The sequence below is a fragment of the Motacilla alba genome, chromosome Z, assembly GCF_015832195.1.
Source record: "Motacilla alba alba isolate MOTALB_02 chromosome Z, Motacilla_alba_V1.0_pri, whole genome shotgun sequence".
NCBI lineage: Eukaryota > Metazoa > Chordata > Aves > Passeriformes > Motacillidae > Motacilla > Motacilla alba.
The window spans coordinates 9729297-9755532 of record NC_052046.1 but is presented as its reverse complement, the minus strand read 5'-3'; the positions used below and the strand labels follow the sequence as shown (position 1 = coordinate 9755532).

General features: G+C 55.5%; 2 protein-coding genes across 2 annotated transcripts; one reads left to right on the top strand and one right to left on the bottom strand.

The window, feature by feature from the left end:
- Positions 1–763: 763 nt before the first annotated feature.
- LOC119695890 (carbonic anhydrase 9-like) lies at positions 764–16284 on the top strand. Its single transcript, XM_038125112.1, has 12 exons — positions 764–1006; positions 7848–7871; positions 9036–9206; positions 11368–11510; positions 12176–12268; positions 12522–12588; positions 12764–12921; positions 13084–13219; positions 15386–15409; positions 15590–15616; positions 15753–15846; positions 15987–16284. Exons 1-12 carry the CDS (start codon positions 886–888, stop codon positions 16048–16050), a joined length of 1122 nt encoding a protein of 373 aa, XP_037981040.1. The 5' UTR covers positions 764–885; the 3' UTR covers positions 16051–16284.
- Positions 16285–16975: 691 nt separating this feature from the next.
- APH1A (aph-1 homolog A, gamma-secretase subunit) lies at positions 16976–21666 on the bottom strand. The gene is made up of 7 exons (XM_038125113.1): positions 21436–21666; positions 20393–20563; positions 19256–19329; positions 18960–19082; positions 18481–18608; positions 18128–18251; positions 16976–17893 (listed from the first exon to the last, which is right to left on the bottom strand). Exons 1-7 carry the CDS (start codon positions 21546–21548, stop codon positions 17856–17858), a joined length of 771 nt encoding a protein of 256 aa, XP_037981041.1. The 5' UTR covers positions 21549–21666; the 3' UTR covers positions 16976–17855.
- Positions 21667–26236: the final 4570 nt, after the last annotated feature.

Below are 26236 nucleotides of genomic sequence, written 5' to 3'. Positions count from 1 at the left end.
AGAGTGGAGTTGTGCCGTCTTCTAGCCTCCATAGAAATGTTTTTCTTAACTACACATCAGCAAGCAGAGGGGACATCCACCACTGAGGAGTCCCTCGCCCACCACTGAGGAGAGGGGACAGCTATGGTCGGGTCTGCACCTCAGTAGAGCAGAGTCCTTCACCCAATGCTGAGGAGAGTGGACACCCACTACTGAGAGACCCTTTGCTCAGGGGTCCCAACACCATTACTGAGGGCAGGGGACAGCCACTATCAAAGGGTTCTTCAGCCAGCTCTGAGGAGAGAGGACATCCATTATGGGGGGGTCCCTGACTGGCCACTGAGGAGAGGGGACAGTCATGGCCGAGGGGTGACAACTTCATTGCTGAGGAGAACAGACAACCACTGCTGAGGAGAGTGGAAACCCATGGCTGACTGATTCCAAACTCATCACTGAGAGGGGACACCGACTGCTGAGAGCCCATTCACTCATCACTGAGGAGAGGGGACACCCAATGGCTGAGGGGTCTTTCACCAACTGCTGGGCAGAGGGATCCCCCACCCTTGAGGGGTCCTTGAACCATCAGTGAGGGGAGGGAACACCCATAGCTGAAGGGACTGAGGAGCCGACTGGGCTCCCCCGCCCCCGGCTCCACCGCGTGTCCTGGCGGGGGACTGGGGTGGGGTAGGGGCACCCCTGGGGGGAGTCCTGGGCTCGAGTTCCGCGCCGGGCGGCTCACCTGCCTGGACTGTGCGGCGGCAGACTTTGGCTCCAGCCCCTATAAAAGGTAGCGGAGGCGTGAGTAAGAGCCGCCTCCTCCTCCCCGCCCGCTCTCACTTACGTGCGGCCGGGCGGGCGGGCGGGCAGGCACGGAGCCGCCGTCCCGCACCCGCACACTTGCCGGAGATGAACCGCGCCGCGCTGCGGGTCTCGCTCCTACTCCCGCTCCTGCTCCTGCCCGCCCTGGGCCGTGCCGGCACCGACCAGGAACACGGCGGCGAAGAGACCCCGCATTCCCCGGGGAAAGGTGAGCGGGGGTCCCTCGGTGCGCGGCGCTCCACGAGGCACGGGGCACCCCGCTGCTGCCTTTGGGGTCCCCGTGCACGACGCGGCTGGGAGCTTGTTTGGGATCGCCAGTGCCTCGGCACCCTGATGCATGCAGCGCCCCGGTACTGAGTTTGGGGTCTCTGATACATGGGGTACCCTGATGTACAGGGTTCCCTCCCTTTCTGGGCTGGGGGTCTTTGATGAGTGAAGCGCTCCAGTGCAAGGGGTGCTGGATTTGGGATGTTTGATGCTTTGTGAAGAGGTATCCCCAATGCCAGAGAGTTCTCTCCTTGCTTGGTTTGGGGGAGGAAGGGCTGCTGTACCTCCTGCTGAACTCGTGTTAGGGCTCCAGGTGCGCCCCAGGATGAAGTGCCCCTGTGGAGATGCGTCCCGCCAGCATCGCCCAGCTGCGGGCGCTGCACCCCCCAGCACGTCCCTGCCTTTGTCCCCGCTCCCGCCAACTCCCGTGCGGCTCGACTGGCCCGACCCCTGCCCCGGGGCTGGGCCCTCGCTTTGTCCGCAGTCCTTTTCCCTCGCTAAGTCCCTCTCGCATCACACTGAGGGGGTCAGAGATTCCTGAGATGGGGCTACAAGGGTTGTGCACCGAGCAGTCCCTGCTTGCTCCCGGAGGTTGCAGCCGTGCGCCCGGCCTGATGAACGGCGGCCGGTCCCCTTCACCCTGCAGAATGTCGGCTGGGCTGCCCTGCACCCAACTTGTCCCTCCGCGGCACACTAAGAACGGGGTCTGGCCCCCTGCAGAGTTGGAGGGGGGCTGACGATGGGGGACGTGACAGAACGCAGGGCTGCAGGGTTGTGCGCCCCTCCTCCTCCCCGTGAGATGTCTTGCTGGTGTTGTAGGGGCTTTCAGAGTTACAGGTTCAGGGAAAAAGTCCCTTTTCTGATTGGAGGCTACGGCACTGCCAGCGCTCTGCAGGGATTTTGGGGGAGTGCTGTGGATTTGCTCTTCTGGGGCTGAGTCCTGCACAGGGACGCTGTTGTCCTGTTCATGCTCCTTCTACCCGCTTTGCCCACAGGTTTGTTTCCCGGGCTCAGCCTCAGAGCATGTCCTTGGTTTTGCCTCTGGTAAGGAGTTGTTCTGACCTGTGCCAGGACAGCTGCCCTGTGGTAAGGACCAGGAATTGTTTTGTGCCAGGAGCTGCTTTTGTTATTCCAATGAATCACTTTCCTTACCAGAGCCTCTCTTGCTGCTCTTGCAGGGCTGAGCACTGGACAGAGATGGGGATGCAGACGGTTCTTGCCTCAGAGATTAAGTAACCCAGCCACAGGGTGGGAGACTGTCGGGCGCTCAGCATACCGGTGTGCTGCGCTGGCCAAGGGGCTGGGCACCGCGTGAGGCTTGGGGTGGGTGGATGGGAGGACTGAGATGGAAAAGGGGAAAGGAGGTGGCCAGGAGGTCAGTAGGGAACAGGCGAGTTAGCCTATGCTATACCAGTGTTAAAGAGGCTGAAAGTCTGGATGGAATCCCATGAGAAGCAGGTCATGGCTGGAACCCTCCAAGGCTCCTGCCTGGTGCCAGGACCTGCGTGTCTCAGCATCTCTGCCGGGTGGTGAGCTGGTTCCCTCTTCCTTGAGGCTAGTGCAATGAGGTAGGGCTGGTGGCTTCCCAGCCCATGGACTCAGCACGTGCTCAGGGATTTGCCATGGGGTTGTTCCCTGAGAAGACTCTGACTTGCCAGAGACCTGTGTCCCACGCTAAGTGTGTTTTTGGGGAACAGCATCTTCCTTTCCCTGTTTCCTCTCCCTCTTATTCAGATGTGTCTTGCTCTCAGCGTCCTCTTCTTGCTCATTCTCCAATGTCCTTTTTCTCCAAGTGAACCTATTTTTCTTGCTTAATACTTCTTATTCATCTCTCTCCCCAGCTCCAAGCACTGATATGTCCCCTGGGATTTCCCCATTTTTATCCCTTTTGTTGGGAGGGCCTTTTCTCCGCAGCACTCTGATTGTTTCCTGTTTCCCCCAGCACTTGCTGGGGCAGCTGGATTAGAAGGAGCAGGAACATGCCCTGGAGTAAGGCCTGTCCCATGCCTTCCTCCACCCAAACCCTTGCTCCTCCTGGGGGGAGCTGGCGCAGTCTTGGGCTCCACAGCCCAAGCAGTCCTCTGCCAGGAGAACAAAGAACAATCCCTGCAGCGACCTGTGCTGCCAGTGGCGGATTAAAGGCTGATCCCAAAGGCTTCCAGTGGGTCGGAGTTTATAAACACAAAGGGGCTTTAATGCAGCCAGGCTTGGGAGGGATCAGGGCCCCCATGGGCAGCACATGGGGTGGTGTCCTGGGCTGAAAGTACATGGATGCTGCTGCACGGGAGTGGGTCTGGAAGGAGAAACCAGGGAGAAGATGGGGCTGGGATGGCACAGCCCTCCCATGGAGACATTTCCTGTGGGACTTGGCAGAAGGATGCTCGGATTGTGCACCCCCATGCCCAGACCTTATACCTGTGCCGTGTTTGCCACAGACTGGAGAGCTGGCTTTGGGCAGTGTGAGCACAGTGGCACAGTCCAGGTTCCTCAATCAGGTTATTGCTTTCAAGAGACATGGTGTTTGAGTGTGTTTTGTAGGCTGGGATCTGGCAGCCTTATGGCTGGTCCCTACTTTGGGACCTGCGCTCTCTGCAACTCTGCATGTCCTGGTACCTCCTGGCCTACTGACCCTCGGGAATAACACCCCAGTTACCCTCTCTTCTGGGCCATCAGCTCCACTGATCCCTTTGTAGCCAAGGTGGTCCTGGTCTGGCAGCTGTGAGCTGAACTCATCCCATGAGGCTTTGAGCCAGGTGTGGCTCAGGATTGGGTCCCAGTGGGTAGAGGAGGCTCTGGTAGGATGCCAGCACTCCCTGTGGCTGAGCACAAGCCACACTGTGCCCAGCTGATAGGAGAACAGGATGGAAGGGCTAGAAGTGAGCTCACTGTCCTGCGTGCCACACAGGAGCCATTCAGCTTCTAGAGTTCAAGGCGAGCAGATAGGCTGTGCTGCGGTCAGGCAGCATCCACACTGTGAACAGCTTGTGTTTCAGTGTTATCAGGTGTTCCGCAGCAGCCTCAGTCTGCATAGACACTAAAATATGAAAAAGTCAGGATGGGAGGTGCAGACCCATAGGGCAAACCCCCAGTCTCCTTCCTTATTGTTTGGCTCTGCTGCGGGCTGCCTCCTGGTCTGTGCAAATGATCCTGAGTCCTTTGGGTGCACAGTCCATCCCTGTGTGCCCTTGGTGAGGTCTCCTGGGCGCAGCTTGCTGCATCAGTGCCTTTCCTATGTGGAATTCACAGCAGCCAGTGGTTGAGCTGGCTCCTCACGCTGCCAAAAGCTGCTCCTACCCTTCCTCCCGGACTGCAGGACATGCGGAGCAGCACGCTGGTAATGGCAGCGTCTGCCTGAACTCGGCGGGAAAGTGTTTTTGGATGGTGTTGGATGTCAAGGAGGGAAGGGAGCTGGCACTTGCAGCAAAGCCTGTATCCCAGAATGGGAGGGCTGAGTGGGAGCGAGGAACAGCAGGAGAACGCACAAAGGGAGGGTGTGAAGGGGGGAAAGCTCGTGGGAAACTTGGCTGGATCGCGGGCCGCTGGGGAAAGGCGGGTGGCGGGCGGTACCCAGGTGAACCGGCGGACTCTGCGCGGCTGAGAACGGAGGCGTTTTTGCCTGCAAGGGCAGGCAGATCCTGTCAGCACCCTACTGCGTTCTCCTGCTGCAACCCCTGCAAGGAACTCTCTTCTTGCACGTTATCTCCCGCTGCTCGCATCGCATCACCAGGGCTATATCCGCCACCCCCCCACCCCTTCCCATTTTTGGGAGATCTTTGCAGTCCCTGCAGGGCCAGTGGGTGCTCAGAGGAAAGGCAGGACATGCGGAGAGCTGCAGCACCCGCTGCCGAGGTGCAGCCACGTCTTTTGTGGCGAGCGGCAGCAGCCCAGCAGGAGGGAGACCTGGCATCGCACAGCTTTTCGAAGGAGAGGACGTGCTCCGGCGGGAGGTGTGGGAGGCAGACTGAATTATGCAAATCGACACTTGGGCAGGGCAGTGGGTTAATGTTCACGGTAAAGGGATGCGATACTGCAAATGCCCCCCGGTAGGAGGGATCGGAGTGGCTGGTGCAGGGCTCCTCCGAGCCGTACCGAGGCAGGGGCTGATGCTGAGAGCCTGACCCAGCGCCCCGGCTGGGCTCGCCTCGGCGCTCTCCTGCAGCGCTCGGCGCGGGTGCCAGGGGGGCCCCAACCCTGCACAGCTGCGCTTGAGAGATGCCTGCTTGAGGGGGTGGCCTGGCTGTGCCATCACTGCACCCAGATCCGCGGGATGGGAAAACACTCTAAAGGAGGCTTCAGTGGGTGGATAAGAGCTCGTGGATCCTTCTGGTTTTGATGCTGAGACATCTCTGGGGAAGTCTGTTGTGCTGGGGTGGGTTGAACTGGCTCCTTGGTGCAGCTACAGCCTTTGGGATGTCCAAAGCTGCCGAGCTGAGCTGGCAGGAGGCTGTGAGGAGGGTCCAGAGCCCCCTGGGCTGTGGGAATAGGCATGTGCTGGGAGATGTGGGAACCTGAGGTAATTGCCACAGTGCTGACACAGCAGGGCAGGTGTCAGCACGGGGCTATTGCTCAATCTGTGATAGGATGTTTGAGCTGCTTTCTGTCCAGGCAGAGTCCCTGTAGGTGAGCAAAAAGTGGGGCGTCGGGGCAGGCTGCGCCAGTAGAGGCATGTGCAGTGAACCATGTGCCAGCCCTGGGCTGCTGCACCTCACCTGTGCCAGGGCTGCCCCAGTGTGAGTGTTTCTTTGTGCAGATAGTGCCAGGAGGGGTAGGAGAGTGGGAGCAGTATGAGAGAAGACATACAGTGTTTCTGGAGAAGGGTCTGTGTTCTCTGGATTTTGTGCCAAGTTGGTGTCTGGGTAGCAGGTATCCTTTGTGTGAGCAAGGTGGGCAGAATAAATGAATCTCAGCTTGCTGCAGCACAGCTGGGTGCATCCCTGGGCAGTGCCATGCAAGCGGACACGGAGAGGGCACTGCAGTCTTTCCCACAGCACACGTGTCCTGGTGCGTGCAGCGGAGGTTGCCCTGTTCTCTGCTTGCTATTCCTTCTTCCTATGCTTTTGGGAATACCAAAGAGATTCCTAAGCATTGCTCCTGAGCATAAGAAATGTGACACAAGTGAGTCACCAGTCACACAGGACAGAACCCCAAGATCTGTTCCCATCTCTGCAACACACGGTGGCCTAAACAACTCTCCAACCCTTCCCAGCCCAGCTTGGCTGTGGTCATCCACTCTCCTGAGCACCAAGACCCCCAGCAGTGCCCATGCCTGGATCCTCGCTGAGTGCAGGGCAGGATCCTGCTGTGCTTAGGGCCTTGCATGGGACATCTGGGCCTGGGAAAGCTTGCCTCCTCATTTCTCACCCCTGAGCTGGAATCCACTCCTATTAATAGCAGTGGTGTGTCGATAGCTCTTGTCAGCAGCAGGGATGGGGGCTGGAGCTGCTCCTGCTGAGACCCTCCTGCATCCTGGCCAGGCTGGCAGACCCCCACCAAACGGCCTCACCAAGGGACAGAGATGGTATTTGGGCTCAGCTGTACCTCTTAAATGCTCCTCCACATCATTGCTGCTGTATGAATGCCCCTCTTTGCCCCAAACCTGTCCCATCGTGGCACTCTCCGCTCCTGCACTCACAGGCTGGGAAGTGCCAACAGCCTGTCTGCAGTGACAAGCTTGCTGGTAAGGATAAATCAGAGGAGGAGCCTATGAATTAACTTGTGCCAGCCAGAGCAGGCGCATTATCCTTTTGGGCCGTTTTCCTGCTTGGGGCAAATTTGAGCCCCACATCCCTTTGCCTGGAGCTGGTTGTCTAGGATGATAGCTAACGTGTTTGGTCAGGCGCATCTGAGAAGAGGTTCTGGTGCACTTCTGAGGCCAGCGCCAGTGATGTGCCAAGAATCCAGGCATTGCTGGCAGCCCTGGAGGAGAGTGGCAGTGCGAGGGCCAGCCTTTTAAGTACTGAGTACTCTCAGGATCTTCCCAGGAGGGCTTTTTCCCCTCTAGATCTGCACAATGGGCACACCACCAGCTGTGGGAAGCTCGGGTAACACCTTGCCCTGCTGGGGTTACAGTGTGACCCATGGGTGACACAAGAAATGCAGAGGTCCTAGCATGGGACCCCTCATCATCCCTCCTGCTTTTGCAAAGGAAAGGGTTTTGCATGGTAGGAGCTTATGAAGCTCTGTGCAGGCATTTGGGTGGTCACATGAACTAGAACTGGGGACAAGAGCTGAGCATTTGGCCTGGCACATTTTCCTGTGAAAGTCCATCCCCGCTGCAGGGGCGCTCACTGATATAAAGAGAGGTTTTGATGCTCGTTTTCTTCTTCTGCTGTCAGTCCCAGGGCAGCTTTCCCAGGTGGGAGGAGGGTGTCTGCATGGTGCAGCGCATCTTGCTGCCCAACCTCCTCGAGGAGTGTGAGAGCTGCACTTGTGAAGTGCCTTGTCTTTGAGCAGTGGGAGGCTTTGGCTGCTCTGGAGCAGCTGTTGGTACAGCTGCTCAGTAATGGAAGCCAGTATCTCTGATTTTTCTTTTTAAGGATGGCAACAAAATGTCAGCCCTGGGGTTTTCCCTCTGACAGACAACTGCAAGGGACCTACACATGCTCCGAGGAGGCAATACCCTCTGGGAACATGCCCTTTGCTGGGACAGAGGGAGAAGTGGGAAAGCAAAGTTGGGGAGGGAGATGGAAGGCAGCCTGGAGACCTGCTGCCTGGCAGAGGTGTGTTTGCTGACAACCTTTCCCTTCCATTCATGTGGTTCTTTCTTTTCTTTTTTTTTCAAGGCCACAGCCACTGGAGCTATGAAGGTAAATACCCTGCAGTTACTTCTGCTTTTTTCCTACTACCCAGCAGATCCTGGCACTCAGCCAGGTTGTGGTTAATTATTACAAGGCTTCCGTGCACACTCCGCGACTCACCCTTCCCTCTTGCCTGACCCTGACACAGTGCCCTTACTCAGGCATGGATGGGCTGAAGAGCCAGAGGTTGATCTGATTTCACCAGGAAGCAGCAGCTCCAATGAGGGCTTTCCCGGCCCCTTGGCTGTGGGGGGATGACCCTCAGGGAAGGGCTCCTCCCTGAATGAGAGCTCCCCTGACCCTGTGCCAAGCGGGGGAAAAGGGTGCTCCCCCAGGCTGGACTTGCAGCCCATGCTGGGACTTTGACCAGCCCAGGGATTAGCTTGTCTTCACCTCTGCCCTCTGTCACCCTCCCTCCCCATTCTGCCTGGCCCTGCCCTTCCATCAAGGCCTGGGGGGCTTCTCCACAGCACCCATGATGGGCATCACCACAGTGCTATGACAGATACACCCTTTACTACTTACTGCCCCGTCCCTCCGGGGCTTGGCTCAGCTGCTAACACCCAGCTCCGTATTTACAGGGGTCCTGCAAGGGGCTGGCCTGGGGACGAGCCTGGGTTTGCACTGGCCCATGACATGCTAGAAGCAGCCCTCTGCAGTGCAAAGGGAGGTTTCTGAGGCATCAGCGATGCTTATCCCAGCTGTGGTACTGGGAAGAGTTGGCCATTTCAGCAGCCAGCCAAGCCATGTCAGCTGGGCCTTTGCCACAGAGCCCAGGAGCACTGTGGTACCTTGCTCTAGCAGCCCTGGGGGTGATACCTGCCAGAGGCCAGGCTGTGCAAGGCAGCCAGTGTGTGATGAGATGCAGGGCAGCAGCTCCTCAGCTTGCCAAATCCACTTGTAAATGATCTTCTTGCACTCTTCCTAAACACCCCAAAAATAGACTTTCCTGGCAGCTCACCATGCTCTGAGACCTTTCCTGATACAGCTGCATTCAGTCACATGTCGGCATAAAGCTGCTCCCAAGCTAACTTCATAGAAGATAAACTTATGTGCATGGCTACTTCCCTGGCCAGTGCAAGTCCCCTTCCCCAACACCCCCAAGCCTTCTTTCAGGAGGTCTCCTCACCCTGGAGATCTCACTGACAGTCCCTCCCTTCATTCTCACACCAGACCTGAAGCACTGGAGTACGGACTACTTGGACTGCGGGGGCACCAAGCAGTCACCCATCAATGTTGACACAGCTCAGGCCATCTTCAGCCCTGACCTGCGGCCGATCCAGCTCTCTGGCTACAGCCTGCCCGCCAACGAGCTGCTCAAGCTGAAGAACAATGGGCACACAGGTGGGGGCAGAGGCAACTGCAGGGGCTGGAGCACAAGGAGAGGATGCTCAGACTCTCCCAGCAGGACTGGGCTTCTCTGATGCCCTTCCCCTGGGCTCTGGGAAGCAGACTGTCTTGCAGGCTGCAACCCTGTTGCTTTCTAGGCCAAAAGGGAAGCAACAGGCTGTAGAAATTTTACATGTCCATTTGTTTTCCTGGACAAGGTGAGAAGCCCCAAGGCGTCCAGAGCCTTTGGGAGCTGGCTCCAGAAATTTGTTAACTCCACATTTTCTTTAAAAATGTTTCCCGATATTTCTGATGTGCATTTTCAGCCACTGGTTCCTTTCCTGCATTTCACTTCCAAAGGACTCATCAGTCTCTGGATGTGGCTTAGACTTTAAGATACTTACACCTGTTTTTTGGGGCATGACATTGACCACCTTATTTTGTCTGTACTTAAGCATTCTATCTCAAGATCTTAGAAATTTTCGTAGGTTTTTGTTTTCCCTTCTCCAATATTAGAATGATTTTTGTAAACAACTTTTTGGACATGACTTATTCAAGTTATTTTAATATCAGCCTCGGTATTCCAGATATGGAGGAAAACCACATCTTTCCACAGCTGAGGATGGTTGGATCTGGTTGTTACCAGCCTTTTCTTGGAGGAGGCAGAATGTTTTGTGCACACTGATGTCTGCCAGTCCCTGAGCTAAGAAAGGGTTATGGAGAAAGGGCCTTAAGAACTTGCTGATGGTGTGATAAGGCACCTCCTTGCCCTGGTAGCCAACGAGATGGAACTGACCTGTGTATACGGCGAACTTGACAGGTCAGGCTTGCTGTGTATGGTCAGATCAGCTGCGTGCTGCATGCACAGAGCTCTATATTGTGGCCTCCTGCCCTAATGTGCCTGCAGAGTTAAACTAGTTGAGCTCAGTAGTTGCTATTTTAGACACCCTGGCATCTGGTGTTGCTTGGTGTTTAAAAAAGCAGTGAGAGCATTTTCATTGGGGAGAGGGGAAGTACTTTCTCACAAGGCTTTTAAGATGCCTTTTTTATTGTGGCAACCACTGGTTTGCTTTATGAAAAGCCATAAATAAATAAAAAGTTGCAAGCCTAGTAAGATATTTGTACAGTTACTCATTTTGGTAACAAAGTGTATATGTTATATAAGCTTTTTTGAGGGCCTGAAAATGACTCAGGTAGTTAGGAGAAAGAAAACAATGGTTTACCTATACAAAAGAAGTGTAAAAGCAGATAAATTCATAGGGAGGGAACAGTTTCTCACGTCCTGTGTTTGAGTTTTCTATCTCTGAACCCAGTGGCAAGGAACTTGAGATGGCCAATGACTCATCACAGCCCTGTTACGTGGTTAGTCCCAGATCTGTGCCCTATTAGTGATGTTAAGAAGGGACACTGCATTTAAAAAAGGAAAAAGGAAAATACCTTACATTAAAAATTAGGAAAAGGCGCTTAAAAGGATAAGACAGGGTCCAGGGATGCTCCTGATATTTTTGTCACATGTCCAGGTAACTCAGTTTTAGATTTGCCACATTGCTGCAAAAGTCAAAAATACCTGGACAAACCACACTGAAGGAAAGAAAAATCCAAGTATGAATTTATGGTATCCGAAGAGGCAAAAAATTTAGCTTTAAGTACTTTCAAAATATTTAATGCTTCTGTGCCACCAGCTCCAGGGCTGTCACACACTTGCAGACTGTTTTATTTGAAAGGTCCCAGCTCGCCAAGAGTTGCAGCTCTCTGTCCCCTTGCCCTGCTCTCATAGATATTCACCACTCCACCAGTATCTTTCTCTCTATGAATTTTGTTCACGGTCTCTTTATATTATTCTCACTTACTGAATAAATTGTTGAATAACATTTGGCTTGGAGCTGGCCCCGGGAGTCTTTGTGGAGGGGCTCTTCACTTTCCAGCATTTTCGTAGCAGCTCTTTTCAAAGCTGACATATTTACTGCAGTATCCTACAACCTTAAGTCAGAAATTGAACCCTGCCACGTTGGAAGGCTTGCCTGCAGCCTCATGACAAATGGAAAGCAAGGCTTTCTGTTATGACCAGCTTCAAGAAGCCCAGAGCGACTGTTTCCCTTGAGACGCCTCCTTTGCATACCTGTGGAATGGACTGGCTTTATGTTGTATTACTGACCTCTTCCTTCTGCCTCTGCAGTTGTCCTTGAGCTGCCCGACTCCCTGGCCCTCACTGGTGGCTATGCCCAGCAGTACCGAGCTGCACAGCTGCACCTGCACTGGGGCTCCCCGACAGGACCCGGCTCGGAGCACACCGTCAATGGGCGGCGCTTTGCTGCCGAGGTAAGGAGCCCTCATGGTGCTGGATGCATCTTTTCCCTCCTGGTGCTGGGCACAGAAGGCACTGGAATGCTGTCATGCTCCTCGTCCATGGCTCTGGCTGCCACTGGATGTGGGCTGTAGCTGCTGGGCAGGATCCCGGGCAGCTCTGCAGCAGTGGCGCTCAGTGCAGCAGACCACACTTTGGTGCTGAGCCAGATTCATGCAGAAGCCTGCTCCTGGGCTGGTGGAGCAGGAGCTGTGGCAGTCCCCTGGCTGTGGAAGCCCTGCTTTTCTGGAGGCTGTGAGTCTGCTTTGGGAGCTACAGGGACTGTTTACTCTGTACACACTGTCCTCTTGCTCTGCCAGCTCCCATCTGGTTTTATCCCTCCTTCTCTAGCTGCTGTCCTCAAACTGAGCCTGGCTCTGCAGTATTTGCCCCTGTTATGCAGGACAGAGTGCCGATTTGCTGTTCCTGAGCAGGGAAGTTCTGGCAGGCAGAACTTCATGCTGGCTGCTTTGCAGCAGCAGATTTTCTTGGACCCACCAGCATTTTCCCTTCCCTGCAGTGGTACTCATCACACCTGCATTTGTCTCACAGCCCTTGTGTCAGCAGGTTGTAGCCCTGTGGGAGTGAGCATTTCCCAGTGGCATCCGTCGAGCCCTGGGATTGCATTTTTCCGTTACAGATCCATGTGGTCCACTACAATACCAAGTATGACAGCTTTACAGAGGCAATGGTTCACCCAGATGGCCTGGCTGTACTGGGAGCCTTTCTGGAGGTGAGTTTCATGGATTAGCAGGGAGAAGATGGGACTGGGGTGGGCAAAGTAGGACACGGTTTTGGGGACTGACAGAGGTGCAAATGTACTTTGGAAGAAGGGGAGAGATAAGGCAGATCAGCCCTGATGAGAATGAAAGGGTCACTGGGATAGGGGGCTTTTCTCAAAGAGCAGTACCTGCCTGCTGCCATCACCATCTTGTCTCCCTTTGGCCCCTGGCCTTGCCATTAACCTTGGGGTCTCTGTGTTGCAGGTTGGGCATGGGGAGAACCAATACTACCATGAAATACTTAAGCATCTATATGAAATCAAGGAAGTAGGTAAGGTCCTGTCCCACCTCGTGCCCTGTGTCAGGGGCTGCAGCCCAGCAGAGAAACCAGCTGCTCAGCAGAGCGAAGCTGCAGCACATGCAGTACCACGCTGCTCATGATCTTCATGCTGCTGTCCTCCAAGGGGTTTGTACCAGTCTCACTCCCATTATGTTTCCTCTCCCAGGACAAGAAACCTTGGTGCCTGGATTCAACATTGCAGGTCTGCTGCCTGCCAACCTGAAACTCTACTTCCACTATAATGGCTCTCTGACCACCCCTCCCTGCTACCAGACAGTCAAGTGGACAATCTTCAACCAGACCATGCTGCTCTCTCATCGCCAGGTCTGTCAGGACAATGAGCTCCACGTTGGGTCTTTCCCAGTCTCTCCCCACAAACCGGTGTGGGAGCCCTGTGCCAGTGCTCTGAGCTCATCTGCTCCCAGAAGCACGATGTTATTCCCACATAGATTATATGCTATTCTGCTCACACTGTTCTCCTTCCAGATGTCAGTGCTGGTTTCAACCCTGAGAAGCCCTGACGACGAGCTTTTGCAGAACAACTACCGGCCAGTGCAGAACCTGCACGGGCGACGGGTGCTGGCGAGTTTCCAGACCACCCCTTCAGTGAAACACGCTCCTGGTAAGGAATGACTGAGTGTGCTCAGGCTGCTCCCAGCAGCAGGGATGAAGTGATGGGGGCAGCAGCAGGAGTCAGTGCTTTGTGTATCCTACAGAAACACAGCATCTCCATGGGTTAGACCGGCCCAGCAAGTGACATGTAGGAGCACTGGTCTTAGGGTCCTGCTGTCTTCCATTTATGCACTTCCTTCACTCTGCCTGGGGAAGACTGGTTTGTAGAAACTTATTTTATCCATAGTCTTGCAGATGTAACAGTAGTGGGATGCATGGCCAAGAGCAAAGAGGCAGGTCCTAGCACTCCAGCTAGCTACTTCAATCCCATATGCAATAGATAAATACAGTAGGAACTGCCAGAGGTACGAGCTTGCAGTGAACACTCCTCCCCCAAATCCTGCAGGATGGGCAGTGCTGGACACCCTGCTGAAGAGCACAGCCTCACAGCCATGCTGGCCAGGCATACAGTCCCCTGCCTGAGGGGTCCCTGAATGCCCACCCTTTATTTCTCCTTGAAGGCCTTTCTTGCATTGGTGATTTCCAGGCATGAGTAGAAATCACTATTAATCATCAGGTGTGACTATTGCTCTGCATCACTGAGCTTTTGCCCATTGCTGCTCCCTAAGGTCGCTGAGGTTTTCTGTTCAACATCCTGTTCCTTTTCTGTTCTGATGGCATTTCCTACACCTTCTGTGAAGGTGACTAATAGGAACAGCACAGGGTTGGTCCCAGGCCTCTGGGCAATGCCTCAATAACCACACAATGTGGTGCAAGGCACTTCCCTCACCGTTCCACCTGCAGCCTGCTTGCTAATGGCTCTAGGCTTTTAATCACTGTGGTCTTCAGCCTGGTTAGCAGTTTCCCATGTGGCACTGCATCAAATGCTTCACTGAAACTGGGAGAGATAAAATCTACTGCATTTTCTTTGTCTAGAATATCACTTATCAAAGAAGGATATCAGGTTAGGCTGGCATGCTCTATCTTTGGTAAACCTCTTAGATACTTTATCATATTTTCCATTTACCTCCAAGCCTTTCTTTTACTACTTTCTTGCAGAAGCTGTTCCAAAGCCTCCCAACACTGGGGCAAGGAGGTGCCCAGTTCTACTTATTTGTTCATTATTTGCTATTTCTATACAAAAATCTATACAAGAAGTTGCCCAGCTCTACTTTTTTTTTTTTTTTTTTCATTATTTGCTATTTCTATACAAAAATCCCCACTATAACAAAAAGACAAAGGTCTTGTTCCAGAAGTGCCAGGAGAATGTCCTAGCACTCTTGGATGAGGTTACTGGTCCCCTGCCTTGCGTGCAGAGGATTGTTGGGGGTTTCTCCCCATGTCAGTGCTAACTGCCTGCTTTAGCCCTTGGGGCTGCTGAGCATTGAGATGGAGTGCTGTGGGGTCACATCTTGTTTTGCTTGCAGCTGCACCTTCTGTGCCATTGCTTGTTGATCTTTTTGCCAGTCACTTCCAGCTCGGGATAACCACTCCTGTCCCCAGCTGCTGGGTGGAGGTGGCAGCTTTCCTGCAGCAGCCAGGTAGCTGGATAGAGCCCATTGATAGTGCCACTCTGTGCACCATACCCAAGCCATGTACAGATGATAATGCAGCTCTTTAAAAGCCATGCTTTCATGCTGGGCAAACATTTGTCCAGCACAGCTCCCTCCCGGCATGTAGGGCCACCAAGCCATCCCCATGCCAGGTGCCCTACCTGCAAATGCGCGGCTGCCTCCTCCCTGGGAGCTGCTGAACACCTCACTGCAGGCACCTGTCCCCAGGGCTGCTGCCTGCTGGGTTCTGCTCAGGTGCCTCTCTGGGGTCTCCTGTGCAGTCATGGCAGGCTGCAGTGCTCAGCACCCTGCCAGCTTCCTTGGCTGTAGCAACAACAGTGGGGGCAGTTTCTGGCTGGGCTCAGCAAGGCTCAGGTGCGGGCTGTCATTCAGGGATCCTTTTTTCTCCCCTTTTCTCATGCTTCTGGCAGGTTGTCAGGGCTGGGCTTCCTGCAGCAAGATGCTGTGAGCTGCTGGGGGTGTGGCAGGCAGCTCTCCCCTGCTCATGGGGGTCTTGTAGGCAGCCCTGCTTTGGAAGTGAAGCCCAAAAGCCTGCAGGCTTGAGACTTCCCTCCCCAAATACTTCAAAGGCAACCCCCTGACTGTGTTGTCTCTCTTTACAGGTAGTGATGATTCAGCAACAGCAGGTAGGTGAGGGGCTGGCACAAAGCAGGGGAAGGTGGGCATGGGGGTGTACCTGCCTGGGAACTGGGGTCTTGTGCAAGCCACGTGCTGAGTTGGGGGCGGGCCAGCCCCAGTGGGTTTGTAGGGCTGCTCTAGCATCCACGCTGCTGGTTCTCATCTTCCATTCTTTGTCTCCTTTTCAGAAGGACACTCCAGCTCATTTCATGCAGGTAAGTGTGCTCAGCCGAGGCCGGTCCTTTGTGTGCCCTCTGCCCCTGGGCTACCAGCCTGCTCGTACCTCCTCTTACTCAGCCAGTAGTTGCAGGAGACCACCCCCAGTGTAACATGCCTGTGCTTGGCTTGCAGGAGATGTGCTGGCTGTGCTCTTCGGGGTGCTCTTTGCTGTCACAGCACTGGCCTTCCTGCTGTACATCTATAAGCACCGCAGCCAGAACACACGGTGAGCAACGGGGAGACACAGGACAGCGCCTGGGGTCAGGATGGGTCCAGGGGCCCCACAAGAAGAGGGTTAAATGGTGCTTTCAGGCAACAAGACCTCCTGCCAGTCTAACAGTCCCCCTCTCTTTCTTTCCCCACCAGGCTGGACTCGCCGACCAAATCCAAGGTCATCTACACGGCAGCCAGCACCGAGAACACTGCGTAAACTCCACACCTCTGTGGCAGTCCCAGCCCCACTGGCTCAGCCTGTCACCCCACCTCCCCTCACTCCCACCCCAGGTCAAGGAAGACCAGAGCTCCAGCACGCCTTGGCTGCACGGGCTGCCCACATGGACTGTTTGTCTGGGGGCAGCATTTGGCCCCAATAGATATTTTTGTTATAAAAAAGGTAAAAACTCTTAAAAAAAAAAAAAGTAAAATCCTCCCATACCAGCTGTCTCTGCTGCCTTTGTGGGAAGCTGTGGGGCAGGAAAGAGCACCCGTGTTCAGCTGGAACCACAGTGGAGAAGGGTGGGCAGGGACCCCTTCCCAACTGGCAAAGACAGCATCAGCCTCTATGCACTGGGCAGAACTCCAGAGTAAGCAGCACAAGGCTTCTTCAACAGCCCAGCCCTGCCCTCCATCACTCTGGGACTTCTTCCTTCTCTTATTTGTGCAAAGCACTGGAAAAACATAGCTGTGGCTTGGTAAAGCTGAAGAAAGGCAGAACTGAAGGTGGCAGAGCTACCGCTTGCTTGCTGGACAGCCCCCACCCAGCTCACCTCTGGCTTTATCACAGCTAGATTAGCCAGGACGACCCTAGACCCATGGCTACCTCCCACCTTTCATGATGGCTCCTGTGGAGCTGCAGCCAAATCCCAGAGAGCTTTATGGCCATGACAAAACCGAAATAAACTGGCCCTATCTGGGAGAGGAGAGGAACCTGCCGATCTCCAGCCCCCAGCGGCCTCCACCCCAAAGGTGTAAAATTAGAGCTCAGCCACTGTTAGGATGGACAGAGCAGGAGCAAGGCCTGCAGGCAAACAGGGTCTGCAACTACCAGACCATCCCCCTCCAGCCACACCACCACAAGCCATTGTTACCACTGCTTGTACCCTCCCCACAAGGGCAGCACTGCTGGCCACACAGAACTCTGCTTGTCTGTGGTACTTAATTTTATTGGTATAAAAGCCCACTGTGGATAAAACTGCCTTTTCAGCCCGATGGCAGTTTCTCCCTCCCAGCCCTGTGGCACAGAACCAGGGCTGGTACCCGCCTGAAAATCCCCAAGAACAGGAGAGGGCAATGATCCATTGGAATGGTCCCTTGAACCCCCTCCCAAATCTGTGCCGGCAACAGCTGTGGCATTGCATCTCCTCCCAAGCCCTCCACCACCCTCCATGCCCACTGGGTCCTTTGGATACTGTCTTTTTCCCTCTCCTCCTCCCATCCTGCATGGTGTCAGTACCCGTGGGTCTGCCAGCACCATCCTGCTGCACCAGGATGCCAGCTCAGCCCTGCCAGGGCTGTGGCTCCTGGGGCAGCAGGACTGGGCAGAGAGGTGGAGAAAGGAGCACTACAGCAGTCAGCCACGACGCAGGGCACGGCAGCACTTTGCAAAGCCCCTTCCTCCACCCTGCAGCGAGGAGGCAATGCGGGCCCCCTGCCCTGGCATGGGGGGCAGCACATCTGTGGCAGCGGGGGGAGAAGCGATGGGTTTCTTTGGGCTCAAGCCTCCAGCAGTCACAGGCAGGCTAATTGGGGCTGAGCTCACAGCAGGGCCAGCAAAGTTGGGTCCCCCAAAACTGAGGTGTTTTATGGGGACTCCCAAAGGGGCGTTGGAGTGAGCCAGTCTCAGCCACACTGGTCGGCTGGCTGCCACAGCTGGACCCCAGTGCCTGCCCCACCAGGGCTGGCCAGGGTCCCCCAGTCCAGGAGAAAAGATATTGCAAAGAAGGTGATGGCCGATCCTGCCGCCAGGATAGGAGGGGAGGGGAGGGGTGACTGGGGACCGGAACATCCTGCAGGGCCTCAGGATCCTGGCTGGGGGCTGGCTCCGCTCCGTAAACCTGCAGGAACCAAGAAGAGAAACGGTGAGTTTTCATCAAACTCTACCCCACTTCCCCTAGGAGAGGCAACAACCTGACCACAGCCTCAAAAACCACCTGCTCCTCTACTCTGGGAGACAGGGGGATAACGCCCTTGCTTGAGACATTAGGACAACCTCTCACCATCCCAGCACCAGTCCTGGTACCCCATGAGACCCAAAGTGTCCCCCACCCCCTTTCTGGAGCAGCACTTACAGAGCAGGAAGCGCCGCAGGTTCTGCGCGGATCCCCCCGAGAGTAGGTAAGCCCAGGCAGCAGCAGCAGCCATCAGCAGGTAGGAGGGCACCAGGCTGCCCACGTACAGGGGGTTGCAAAACGACTGCAGAGAGAGGCACGAGAGAAGGGTGAGCAGGCAGGAGAGGACAGGGACAGGATGTGTGGCAGTGTCATCATCTCAGTGAAGGGAGTGGGACAGGCGGCACCAGCCCCAGGATTTGGTTTGAGAAGGGCCAGCTCCTTTGCTAGGGCCAAAGGCTATTTCCTCCCAGCACAGGGACCAGTACTCTGAATACAGGTCCCCGCACAGAGCCCTGGTCCCAGTTACTCACCAACCCCGAAACAGTGAGATGCATGATAACAACTGCTGCGATCTCCCACCAGCGCCGGTGCTCGCAGCCATGAAAGAAGAGGATTCCCCAGAAGGTGTGAAGGAAAATCAGCACCATGGTCATAAAAGCTGCAGGAAGAAGCAGAGGTGTCACCAGGGAATCACCCACTTGACCTAGCCAGCAGACTTGCCGAAGGGATGGAGATGAATCAGTAAAGGGAGGGTAGAGAAATAGTTTGGCTGGACTGGGAGGTGCTGGGTCAGACTCTGCATGTGGGAGACATGGAAAGAAGAGCAGGGAGGGTCACAGGGAACAGCAAGAAGGGCTTACCACTGAGATATGTGACAGCGAGGCTATAAGGGTCTCAGGTAGGTAAGGGTGCAGGATGGATAAGACAATGTAAGAGGGAAAACTCCAGCACCTCATCTGCTGCCTCTAAGGTGGGGCAGAGATGAGAGCAAAGGGTGCCATTTACTCACCTGAGGTCAGGAAATACAGCTGTGAATCCCCATGGATGCCCACAGTGCCAGGCCCTAACGCGTCTGCCAGGAGATTGATCATGGAGAAGGCGCCGCTCATGAGACCAAAGCCCACGCCAGCCACTGCCAGGACAGGGACACTGTTAAACCCTGAACCTCCCAAGGGTCACCCCACACACCTCCGAGCAAGCTTCGGCATGAGAAATCTCCCTTTGCTCCCAGCACCATCCTCAGCCCTGCCCAGCCTCGCGCCCTGCCCCATGGTCAGGGTGCTCTGCACCCTGCACAGCACTCACCATATGCCATTTGCTGAATGGAAATGGGGGAGCAGCCATCCTCACTGAGGGCCACCAGCCCTTCAATGGCCTTCCTGTGGAGTGAGAGCACACTGGAGCCCAGCACAGCCAAGCCACCTCCTGAGGCACGATGCAGTGTTCACTCTGCTCCATGCCACCTTCCTGGCAACCTCCCCCTCCCCGAGCAACACCCACCAAGGAGATTGTCCGTGCGACTGTACCACCAGAAAAACCAGGCATGTGAAAATCACGTGAGGCCACATAGAAAGATTTTCCACAGAGGAATGTGGGTGCCAGCCAGCCCAGCAGAGCAGGACTGGTGTGAGCAGGACTTTGGGTGTAAGGCAAGCAGCACCCCCACATGGAAAGCAGCCCCACTGCAGGCGTGCGAGGCTGTACCTGATCTCCACACTTAAAGATGTTGACTAACAACGGAGGAGGTGCAGGAAGAGCTCAAAGGGTTAGAAAAATTCAATGGGGAGAGAAACTGAGAGGAGAGGCTTCATAATTTGTGTCAACTAGAGGTGTGACAGTGAGGAGGATGCCAGGCAGGTCCTCAGCCTAGGGAGGACAGCAGTGCCTGGGACCGGAGATCCGCAAGGCAAAGGAAACACAGTGGCTTTATGTCAGAGGCTGCTCCTTGGAGCTCTGCTACCCTCTGCCTGCCCTGCCGCAGGGAGCCTGCCGACACGGCTCCCCCCCTGCATTCTCCCAGGAAGACCAGGGAGTATGAAGGACACCTCCCTGTGCCTGCCTGCCCAGCCCCAGCAGAGTATCTGTCCATCCACAGGACAGGTTGCAGCACATGCTCCCCTGGCAGCAAAAATCCCTGTGCTCCAAAACAATGGTATCAGGAAGGCTGGAGGCTGCCCAGGCTGCTCTGAGACTGTGACCTGGGCTGCTCAGTCAGGGCACCAGATCCTCCAGACCTCAGGGCTGCTGTGCCCCACCACCTGAGACCCACTAAGGTCAACACTCCGGAACAGGTGCCACCCACGTGCTCAGGGTAACCACTGAGGCAGCTTCCCGCCACACTTGACACTCCCCCCAGTCCAGCGGCTCACAGGCAAAACCTGGCACCACCACAGCTGGGAAGGGCATCCAGCAGCACTGGCACAGTGGGGGAGATGCCATTACCTGAGGAGCTTGTAGTAAAGGAAGCGGAAGGCCTCCTGCAGCAGCACAGAGAACATCACCCCAAAAATCAGGAGCCCCTTCTGCAGCCGCTCATCCTGGGGGTCGCTGGCTTTCACTGCGATAAACCAGATGAGGGATGAGAGCAGCAGTGACACCAGCCAGAAGAAAGCCCTGTAAGAGACAGAGCTTGCTGGCACCGGTGCTGTGCCAGAGCCCCTGCTGTGCTGGGACTGGCACTGGCAGCTGTGCCCCAGCCTCGCCCACTCTCCAACCAGCACCAGCGCCATTCTGGTACCGGAGCTGGGCAGGTGCTGCCTGTGGGTCTCACTGCTGTGCTGTGCCTGCACACCTGCCCCACTGGTCACCAGAACCAGCACCAGTGCCCCTGTTGTGCCCACAGCAGTACCAGCACCTGTGCCAGACTCATATCCATGCCAGTACCAATTCCAGTACCACATCCTTCTGGTCCCTCAGTGGTACTGGTAACCAGTTTCCCAGCTGCCCACACGCACCAGTACCATTACCAACCCTCCACTGGTACTGTATGAGCTCTCATGTCTACAATGTTCTGTGACAGTAAGACAAACAATATTGGTGCTCCTGTCATGCAAGCAGCAGCAGCAGCACAGGTACTGGTGACTCCAGTGAGCCCACAACAGCACCAGCACGGGCCCTGGCGTGCCTGCTGCAGCCACGACGGTGCCGCAGCCAGCACCAGTCACATGCCTGTCACACCCCTGATGCCACTACCACCCTGTCACACCCATAGTGGTACCAGCGCTCCTGTCACGCCCATACCGTACCAGCACCGTCACCGGTACCAGCTCCCCTGTCCCGACTAGAGGATCGTGGTGAGGCACTGGGACCAGCAGCCCATTACATCCGAACTGGGACCAGCTCCAGCAGCAGAATCAGTGCCCCCACACGATCGTCCCGGTAGCAGCACCGGAGCCGGTCCCAGCGCCCCGCCGCGCGCACGCCGCTCCCGGAGCCGCTCCTGGTCGGGCAGCCCGGCAGCACCGGAGCCCCCATCGCGGACTGACCCGGCGATGAGGATGATGATGCGGAGCGGGTCGCGGGCGATGGTGAAGATGAAGAGGCCGAAGGCGGGCCCGAAGGCGATGAAGGTGCACCCGAAGAAGACGGCGAGCGTCATCTCGGCGGGAGCGGGGGCACGGGACCGGGCTCGGACCCGGAGCTCGGACCGGACGGGCCCCGCGGCCCCTTCCCCCTCCGCCGCCCTTCCGGGGCCGATGACGTCACACGTGCGCGCGCCGCCGCCGCCGGAAGCAGCGTCCCGGGGCGGGCGCGCGGGGCGGGCCCGGGCCCGTCAGTCACGGGAGGCGTTCCAGGCCGGGAAAGGCCCGGGCGGAGGCGTCGGGCGCCGGGACGGCCCCAGCGGGGAAGGGGTCGCAGCATCCCCCTGGCAGAGCTCGGGGAGCGTCTGGTGAAGGCTTTCCGGCGTACGGTGTGAGCCTTGGGGGGGCCTGTGCAGGAGCAGGAGCTGGACTCCATGGTGCCCGTGGGTCCCTCCCAGCTTGGCGTGTCCCGTGATCCTGTGGGGACGCAGCCTGCGCCCAGGGCAGCTTGGCCTCGTCCTCACGGCCACCCCGAGAGTGGGGCCCTGCGCGGCCCGCCAGGAGCAGAGGCTGGGCGAGGTGTGCAGGCTGTGTCACCCTCAGTGGTTCTGTGTCCCCTCCGCTCGGGACCTGCAGTCCAACCCCATTTCAACGAGATTGACACGGAAAGGCACTTCAGGGTGCTTCCCACTTACAGGCACCCACGCCCCAACACACACCCTTCCTGCCTCCAGGAGACTTTGGACAGGAGCCCTGGGTGTAGAGTTCTGCTGACCCGGCAGAAACACTGCGCCCATGCCAGTCTTGGCACACGTGTGGCAAGGTCAGAGAAGGCTTTTGAGGGGTCTGGGAAGGTTTTTGGTACATCGTGGAAAACAGTCCCTGTTTGTAAGAGGCACAATTCACAGCAGAGCACTCCGAGGTGGAGTACAGAGGGCTCTCCTGAACCGGGGGAATCCCAGGGGAGCAGTGAGATGTGGGTCCTGGCATATCCCCACCGGCTCATGGGCTTGTCCTCACAGCCAGCAAGCTGGTAGCTGGAAGTGGGAATCACAGGATCTTTTCCACTTGTTCCAGGGACATGACTGATATTTGGCTTGATCACCAGTATTTACAAGGCCAAGTCGTGCCCCCAGCGCAAGATATCCCAGAGGAGGAGAGAGGGGAATAGTTTTGTCCCTGCCTAAGATTTCATAACTTTTTGCAAAACAGCCCAGAGTCAGCCCACCTGGCCCAGAGAAAGTCACATCTCACTCTGTAAGCCAGGGACATCCACTTGCATCCCCTGTGTTACAGTTACAGCCCCAGGGGTTCTGCCCACTTGGCCTAGAGAGCCTCTGGGAGCTTGGTGAGGACGGCCAGGGCCCACTGGGGTGGAGATGAAGGCTGGGGCTTGCCAGCTGGAAGATGCGGCGCCGGTGACTTCAACATCAGGGAGGATGGGTCACAGCAGGAGATGTCACCAGAGACATCAGCAGCCCCACCACACCTGGATTCTGGTGACCAGTGATCGTGCATGCAGAGGAATGCTGGGCTAGCTAGGGATGGGGGCAGTGCCCAGGGTGTTTTTAATGAGAAGAAACGCAAGCGCCTCGAGGCAGGACAGGCCACAGAACTGTGCTTGGGCTGGAAGAGGAGCTTAGGGCTCTCAGTGGTGGCAGGTGCTCAAAGAGGCTTTGGGGACATCCTGAGTGCTCCCAGCCCACTGCCGCCTCCCACCCAAACCTTTCCATCCACCAGGCCTTGGCTCCAAGACTTGTTTTCTTCCTGGCTCTGCTGACCATCCAGCCCAGACTGCAGCACTATGACCAAGCCAACATGGACACAGCCAAAAGGATAGAAGTGTGTGAGGAATATCTGCATCATGAGATGACTTGGCTGCTGCAGGTGATCGAGGGCTGCCATGGAAGCCCCACTCCTTTCTGCAGTGCAGCAGCAATGACTGTTTTAAGGTATTGTATCTGCCCTGGTCCTGGTCACTGTGGGCTGCTGGCTGGTCAGATGAAGGAAGCATGCCTCTGCCAGCTACAGGGAGCAGGAGAGCTCCAGCAGCAAGGAGGAGGACAATGACCAGAAGAAGTTCAAAGGTGCCCACAGTGGTCTCAGATCTTTGTGGTCACCACATCCATCACCAATGGAAACATTCAAGCTAAGGCTGGATGGGGCTGTGGGTAACATGATTTAGTTGAGAGTGCCCCTCCTCATTATGGCAATGATCTTTAGAGATCCCTTCTGACCCCAGCTATTCTGTGATTCTAAAGCAGGACCTGCCCAGCACTTGAAGCATGGACCAGCGTGATAGAATCAAACCAGTAATTTTATCATCTTCTAAGGTAACATTACGAAATTCACCAAAATTATGATCCTAGCCCAATCCACAAGTACAATAAACATCAACATAGAGAAGACATCCTGCAAGAAAGGCATTGCATAACAGAACCCTGATAACAAGGGGTTTTTATTTATTTTCTTTTGCTCTGAAAGACAATAAATCAACCTTGTCACCAACAACTGCTAAACCAGTGCAACAAATTGTCCCCCAGAGCCCCTTTCTGCCTGTCACCCTGTCGTAGGCCTGTCTTGCAACAGAGATGCTCCAGTGCTGCTCCCAGATCCCCTGAACAAGATGAGCAGAGACCACATGTCCTCCTGTACTGCACACTTCACTTTCACAGGCAGAACAGCACCAGGCACTGCATATGGGGCAGGCTCATACAGAATTGAAGTGGTGCCACGTGTCATGGCCATCCATGCTTCCCTCCAGCTGCCTTTTCCTCTGCTGACTTTGACAAGTCAGTAGTATGGATTTGGGGACTGGGAGATTTATGTGGCACTTGGCTTTAGGGGGCCTGACCTGTTTTGAAATCCCCCAGGGCTTTGCAAAACCCTCACAATTTGGCAACACAGTTTTTCTGTCCCTCTCCCCGATGTCTTAAGCTGTAGATGCAGGGAGAGACTGAGGGGTGGCAGTAGTCTGTGCCTGGCTCTGCACAGCTTGACAAGTCTCATTAAAGTATCTCAGATGCTCTTTGTGTGGTCCTCCCACTCCACCACGTAGTTCAAGGGCAATGAACAGCAAGGATTCAGAGATGAAATGAGGCACTGGAGAGATGAGAAAACTGGAGCAGAGAGCAAAGGTGAGAGGCTGCTGAAAGTTAATGTGCTGGTCTATCAATAGGGTAGCAACCAACAGCAGGGCTGGAAACTCTCTGGGGAGATCTTCAGTCTGCCAGGCCAAAATAAAGAAATGCAAAGGTTGAAATTCCACGGGAGGGTGGAGAGAGAGGAAGGGAGGAGGGCAGAGGCACTTTGGTCCTCAGCATGGGGCTGTGACACCTGTGGGGAGACATGCTCCCATGCCAGCAGTTCCACAGTGCCTCATGCTCCCAGAGCTTTCCCTGGCCTACCTATTTCTCAGTGAGGCCACAGGGGAAAGGAGATGGATGGAAGAAAGGAGGAAATGCAAAGCTTTTCTGAACAATGACATAGCTCATGTCTTTCTCAAGCTGAGCATCACCCAGGAACAGCAATCAGGATCTCACTGCCAAATCACAGGCAGCTCAAAGGAATAAAAAGCCCCTTGCAGCGAGGTGTAAAGAGTTAAGTCAAGTGGAGTGGTCCAAACCAGGAGGCAGCAGCAGCTAATAGGGAAAAAACAGTGGGTGTGAAAGGGCTCTTTGTCCCAGCAGGAAGGCGAAGGGTGCCCAGAGGCTGGGCACTGGGACGCACCCTGACCAGGGCACAGGGCAGGCTTGTTTGCAGTCCAGGGTGCAGGCTTCCAGAGAAGAGGTGCTTTTACACGCTGGCTCTTTTTGAAGCCAGACAACCCCCTGCCTGGAAGGTGCTTTGACTAAACAACAGATTGGCTCAGCTGATGCACTGCAGAAGAGGAAGGCGGGCCGAGGAGGAGCTCCAGCCCTTGTGCAAAAACAGCTCAGCAGTCCAAGATACCATGTACTGTTCTCCCCTCCAGCTCCTCCAGGCCCAGGGTGGGAGGCTGCAGCTCAGAGCAGACTTTGTAACCTTGGGGAGATGAACTGAAGAAGATGCACAGGGAGCTTTTTTCCCTGCTGCAGAAGGCCTTAGAACCACAAAACAGAATTGCTGGGACACGGAGAGGGCGGGAGGCCAGCAGCACCTGGACAGGAAAGAGATGCATCCTCCTTTCCTGACCCGAGAGGCACAGCAAATAAAGGAAAGCAGATAACAAAAGCTATCCCTGTCAGGCTCTTGCTGGGTCTGGCTTGACAAGGGTTCAGCATGAAGTGTGTTTCCTGGCAGTGTGTGGATGTGCTTTTAGAGGGATATCCGCTGGGTAGTGTGGGACAACAGGGCTTAGTCCACATCATGGAGGGGCCTGAAGTGAAGGGCAGGACTAGATAATGGCTTTGGGCATCCCCAGGAAATCCAGCCCATTTTGGTAACAGCAATGAGACACATCCGGCTGCTCTTCAATTTGTGTTGGAGAAAATACAGCAAGCCAGAAAGAAACTTCCTGAACACTTTGTCTGCTGCATTAATATTTGCTGGCTTCTACAGCTGTCCCTCAGGCAGGCATTCAGTCACCGGTAAAAGAAATTGCAACTAGTACAAAAGGTGAGCAGCTAATCCCAGACCTGGAGAAGACCCTGACAACTAATAATGTGTGCATGCATGATCATGTGCTTGTGTGTTTCCTCATTGTCATAAACATGAACCTTCCATAGAGACATCAAGAACCTTGTGGCTTCCCCAGCTGCCAAGCCAGTAGCATGCAGACTGTGGA